Source organism: Leptonychotes weddellii, chromosome 9 (assembly GCF_054177405.1).
Source record: "Leptonychotes weddellii isolate Sample4059 chromosome 9, ASM5417740v2, whole genome shotgun sequence".
In the NCBI taxonomy this organism is placed as follows: domain Eukaryota; kingdom Metazoa; phylum Chordata; class Mammalia; order Carnivora; family Phocidae; genus Leptonychotes; species Leptonychotes weddellii.
Window position 1 is genome coordinate 90,786,567 of NC_138377.1, and position 6,325 is coordinate 90,792,891.

Here is a 6,325-nt window from a genome sequence, read left to right on the forward strand (position 1 = left end):
AGTAGGCTGCTTTTTTGATATGTTGATGGCTTCCTCTGCTATACAGCTTTTTAGTGTCATGTAGTCACATTTAAAAATTTTTGCTTTTGTTTCTCCTGCCTTTGAAGTCAGATCTAAGAAAACATCTTAGCTAAGACCAATGTCAGGGACCTTGCCATGTATGTTTTCTTCTAGGAGTATTAGATTTGGGTCTTATATGCAAGTCTTTTATCCATTTTGAATTAAATTTGTTATATGGTGTAAAGACAGTGGTCCAGTTTCATGCATTTATACGTAGCTGTCCCATTTAATTGACAATTACATTGTTTTGCATGTAGCTTTCCAACACATTTACTAAAAAGACTGTCCTTTCCCCACTGTATATTCCTGCCTCCTTTGTTGAAAATTAATTGACCAGATGTACATGGGTCTATTTTTGGGCTTTCTAGTCTGTTCCACTGATCTATGTCTCTCTTTTAATGCCAATACCATACTCTTGATTACCATAGCCTTGTAGAATAGTTTGAATCAGGGAGCATGAGATCTCTGGCATTGTTCTTTCTGAAGATCATTTTGGTTGTTTGGGGTCTTTTGTGTTTTCATACAAATTTTAGAACTGTTCTATTTCTGTGAAAGATGCCGCTGGAATTTTGATATGAATTGCACACAGTCTGTAGAATGCTTTTAGTATGGACAATTTAACAATATAAATTATTTCAATCCATGAGCACAAAATATGTTTCCATTTATCTGTGTCTTCTTCAATTTCTTTCAACAATGTTTTACAGTTTTCAGTGTACAGGTCTTTCACCTACTTGGTTAAATTTATTCCTAGGTATTTTTTTCCAAGATATTTTATTCTTTATGATGCACCTGTAAATGGGATTGTTTTCCTAAATTCTCTGATAGTTCCTTATTACTGTATAGAAATGCAACAGATTTTTGTATGCTAATTTTGTATCTGCAACTTTACTGAATTCATTTATTAGCTCTAACAGCTTTTTGATGGAGTCTCACTTCCCTTGTGGTTTGATGACTCCCTTTAGTGTTTTATTTACATTCCTTCCTTATTTTCTTTTCTTCCTTATTTGTGCATTTACTGTAAGTTTTGCTGGGTGGTTACCTTGAAGTTCAAATAAAACATCCTATGTGGATAACAGCCTGTTTGGTTGACAGAAACTTAAATTTGAATACATTCCAAAACTCCACATTTTTACTGTCTCCAGCCCATTTTATATTTTTTTCATGTCACATTTTATACCTTTTTATCCTCTGTATCCATAAACTAATTATTATAACTATAGCTATTTTTACCACTTTTGTCTGTTAACTTTCATTCTAGCTTTAGTAGGTTGTTAATCCACCCTTTACTACATATTTACCTTTTCCAGTAAGATTTTTATTTTCATATGCTTTCTTGTTATTAATTAGTGCTATTTCTTTTCAACTGAAAAAAGTCCCTTTAACATTCTTGTAAGCCCAGTTAATCGTTACAAGTTCTTTAGCTTTTGTTTGTCTGAAAAATTCTTTCTCTCTCCTTCTATCCTGAATGATAGCCTTACCAGGTGGAGTATTCTTAGTTGAAAGTTTTTTACTTTCAGTTCTTTGAATATGTCATGCCATTTTCTGGCTTGGCAAAGTTTCGCTGAAAATCTGCTGACTGCCTTATGCGGTATTCCTGGTACATTAACAAGTTCTTTTTCTCTTGCAGCTTTTAAGATTCTAATTTTTGACAGTTTAATTAAAATGTGTCTTGGTGTTGCAGTCTTTGTGTTCATCTCCTTTGGAACCTTCTGGGATATTCCCTTTCCCAGTTTAGGGAAGTTTTCAACCATTATTTCTTCAAATAGATTTTCTGTCCCTTTCTCTCTTCTCCTTTGGATATTCCTATAAGGTGGATATTATTCTACTTCATGTTGCCTCATAGGTCCCTTCAGTTATCATCTTTTTTCTTTAATTCTCATTTTTTGTTCTGCTGCTCTGTGTGGGTAAATTCCATTGTTTTGTCTTCCAGCTCACTGATCTGTTCTGCTTCATCCAGTCTGCTGCTGAGCCCCGCTGGGGTATTTTTTAATTCAGTTATTATATTCTTAGGCTCTATGACTTCTATTTGGTCCTTTCATATATTTTATATCTCTTTGTTGAAGTTCCCATTCTATTCATCCCCTCTTCTCCTGAGTTTGGTGAGCATCACTATGACCGTTACTTTGAACTCTTTATCAGGAAAACTATCACCGATTCATTAAGGGTTCTTCTGAGGTTTGCCTTTGTCTTCATTTGGACACATTCCTCTGCCTCCTCATTTTGCTTGATTCTCTGTGTTTGTTTCTATGTATTAGGTGAAAGACCTACTTTTCCCACTGAAGGAGTGGCCTTGAACAGAACAGAACATGACCAATAGGGCCCAGAAGCACAATCCCACCTGGACACCAGAGCCAGGCGCTCCTGGGGCATCTCCTGTGTATGCTATGGGTGCCTGCAAGCTATGGCAGCAAGAGTACATCTCTGCCTCTCCCACCCATCTCGATGTAGCCCGTTTATCTTTTGTTGTGAAGGTGCTGTTCATCTAGTTTTCATGACTTTTTCAGAGAAAATGATCTCATCTGTAGCTGTAGAATTGTTATGGCTGTAGGGGAGGTGAGTTCAGGATCTTCCTACCCTGACATCTTGAACAGCCTCCTTTTCCTGAAACCTATTTTTTAATTACCTTTTTGTGAATGGACAGCAAATCAACATTCGTAATTACTATATCCTTAAGTCTGGCAAACATGTCAGTCTGCTTTGGCTTCACAGAAATAGAGGCATCCATTCCTACGGGAAACATAACATTTACAAACTTTTCACCCAATCCAAGTGAACCGATTCAGTGGTATTTAATCAAGTTAAAAAATATACTACCAAGATAGAGAATGGATATAATTACTATTACACATAGTAAAGGTATCAACTTCTATGTATAAGATGCCTAATGAAGATTACAATATCTTTAAGTATTTCATACATAAAAGTGGAAATTTTAAAGACAAAAGAAACTGAATTTTAAAGAGAATCAATCACAGGTCTCCAAACAAATATCCTGTGCATTGGCAAGATCATAAGTGGTCATAGAGGAAGACACACACTATTTCTTAAACAGCCATCTCACAAGCATTTATTATGAAAACTAAGGCTCTGATAATGGAGCATGAATGAATATAATTTGATGAATAAATATTCATTCTACAAAAAACTACATATAAAATAGAATCTTTCTATCCAAAAAAATTTTGGTTATTCTCATAATCTCTAAAGCCATAATGATTTCTAAAACAGCTCCTCAGGAAAAGAGAATGCCTATAGCTAAGAACCAGTAATAAGCTCAATCTAATACCATGCCACCGATGAAATACTTAGTAATATTTGTTGAACAGTACTTACTTTTAATCTTTTCTCAAGTGCTTACTATGTACCAATCACTTTTCTAAATATATGTAAATGCATATATAATCCTACAAAAAGTTGTCATAACTATCACAACAATCCCATGAATAATTATTACAACTATCTCCATAGGGAACTAAGATACAGAAAGGTTAATTAATTTTCTCAAGGTCAGCTAATAGATGTTAGAGCCAAAACTTGAATCTTGGCAGATTGGTTCAAGAACCCATGGTATAATATGAACCTATCCTTTTATCAAGCTGATGATGAGTAACACAAAATTTCTTTTAGGTACTTCTAGTCTGATATTATATATGTACAAAAGACAAGGGAAATAAACATAGTTAACATTTTCTTTATTTAGTGAGGTGTTGTGATATTAATTTCTCAGTTTCTCTTTTGTATTTTATTCTGAAAATACAAAAGGAACATAAGCAATTAAGCCTTAGATTTATTCTAAAACTTGAAAAATACATAAGAAATATTTCATGTCAGCTGTGAATCATAACAAATTCACGTCTACCATTTCAAAGTACATCTTTGAAAAGTTTGTGCAAGTCTTCAATATAAGTAAACAAAACAATGACTCAAGAAATCTACCATACACAAACTCACTCTTCCTGGAGGTCTATGTAAAGAAACAGAAATACCTACACCAAGGAATATCATTACTTACCACGTATTCTAATATCTGCAATGTTACACTTCTGATCACAGACAAAGATATTAAATGCATTTAATTCAGCTATGACCTTTAAATCAAACACATCATCTTCAGAAGTACTGCTGGATACTGAAAAATAATAGAAAGCTTGTGATTAGCAAAGTGCAAAGATGATATAACAGACTAAATAATGTAAAATTCACAAAAAGTACATTATGAACTAAGAAGAATCAAAAAGGCTTCCATTAAGATAACATATAATTAATATGGATTTTGACTCAATTTTCAAATGCCAATCAGAAACTAGCATATTCCTCTCCAACTTAAGAATAAAGGCAACCTTTAATAGAACCTTGAAAATACAATTTTCTAGATGGAAACTTTCTTATAATTTTTCTTCTGGGAAAAAAGATTTAGGTCTATGAGACATAAACATAAAGAGCTGAGTTAAAAAAATACAAAAAAATTTATAGTGTGTGTGTGTATAAGAATCACAATCAAATGGATTCCCTTCAGCTACTTTGGTCCAGGTCTCAACTGATAAATTTAGGACATATTTTTCTAGAGATCTGTCTTGCCTGAGGGAAACAGACCTTTTCCTATAATACTGTAAAAGCACAGGACATCAGTCCTTAATCACCAAGGTGATAACAGGGATTTTTTTTTTCCCTTAAGATGTAAATCAAACCATAAAAACTATAATCAAACCATTAAAATCAACTACATAGCATAACTGGAAAACTGTTTCTTTGGATTAATTTTTGTAGTTTATTGTGAACTTAAACATTGCTCTTTCATTTATTCAACTGTGTGTGTACATGTATGTATATATGCATGTTACATAAAGAAGCATTTCCACAGGTATTAATACAGCAAGGACATTAAAGACAACGATAAAACTCTTTAACTCTAGTTTATAGCAAAAGTATCGCTCTGATCCCTGGTTAAAAAAAAATCTGATCCTTATATCAGATCTAATATTACTAAGAGTTTTATGCTTTAAAGATGTCAGTAATACAGATGTCACTCAAACAGGCAATGGTCTGAAAATTAAATTACTAGATGTTAGATATTCATACCATGTAATATGAAAGAAAAATAATTTAAATGACATTTGGCTTAAAAATAGGCGCATGTTCACTCAGGATAACATCATATCTAATTCATAGCACAAGCCATATGCTTGAGGAACATCCCATATGTGTGTGTGATTTAAATTCAGTTTTGGTTAGAAACCAAAGTGAGTGTTTCTCTTCCATGATCTTCTTTCTTTTGTGCCCTGCAGAGCATTTAAAATTGTTGAGCACCACGTGGGTTTATGTGACTGACAGAAATGGGCCTTTGTATATGCATGACTGTATTCATATTTTAATTTCTTCTGTTCTCACTTGCACTGAAGTGAAGGCTGCAGAGATATCAATGCAAAGTACGTACAACTTTATTTTCCATAAAAGATTGACAGTGAAATCAAATACAAATACATGATTAATATTAAAAATTTATTTTAAATCCCTCACAAAATTATCCTGTCCCTACCGCAGGAATAAAATTTGCTCTCGTTTGAAACTAACTTAATCTGTCAGAGCAGCTGTAATATTAAGGTGCTAAATATTTGTCCTACCTTGAAAATATAAGTTATCATACGATTATTAAAAGTTCAGACAGAAAGTATTAGACCATGACTCAGAAGTTAATACCAGCTTTGACAACGATACTTCTGGACTCCCCCACAAGTAGTTTCAGCTCAGATTCCTTCTCAGAAGAGGAAGGTTCAGAGGATGGAACAGCAGATGATAAAAAATCCATGAAGGACAGTAAAGCTTCCAAATGAAGTACTAAGTCTAAGGATGAAAATGAAACCTAAGATAATAAACAATTAGAAAGACAGATTTCAGATATGGTGACATTTTTATGTTAAGCTTCAAACATAAACAAATAAGTATATGTTGAAGAATAATTCCTTTAAGAAAAGATCAATTAAGATCCTTTTTTTAAAAATTTTATTTTATTATGTTAATCACCATACATTACATCATTAGTTTTTGATGTAGTGTTCCATGATTCATTTTTTGCGTTTAACACCCAGTGCTCCATTCAGTACGTGCCCTCTTTAATACCCATCACCAGGCTAACCCATCCCCCCACCCCCCCCCTCTAGAACCCTCAGTTTGTTTCTCAGTGTCCATAGTCTCTCATGGTTCGTCTCCCCCTCCGATTTCCCCCCCTTCATTTTCCCTTCCTACTATCTTTTTTTTTTTTTTT

General features: G+C 33.5%; 1 protein-coding gene across 2 annotated transcripts in view; it reads right to left on the reverse strand.

The window, feature by feature from the left end:
• VPS13C (vacuolar protein sorting 13 homolog C) overlaps nucleotides 1–6,325 on the reverse strand; it is a 178,369-nt gene that overhangs the window by 76,299 nt on the left and 95,745 nt on the right. For both annotated transcript variants that reach the window (XM_081831199.1, XM_081831200.1), the window contains exons 40-42: nucleotides 5,761–5,923; nucleotides 4,076–4,192; nucleotides 2,687–2,790 (exon numbers count right to left, since the gene is read on the reverse strand). In XM_081831199.1, the coding sequence (XP_081687325.1) occupies nucleotides 2,687–2,790; nucleotides 4,076–4,192; nucleotides 5,761–5,923 (384 nt within the window). The remainder of the gene's footprint in view (nucleotides 1–2,686; nucleotides 2,791–4,075; nucleotides 4,193–5,760; nucleotides 5,924–6,325) is intronic.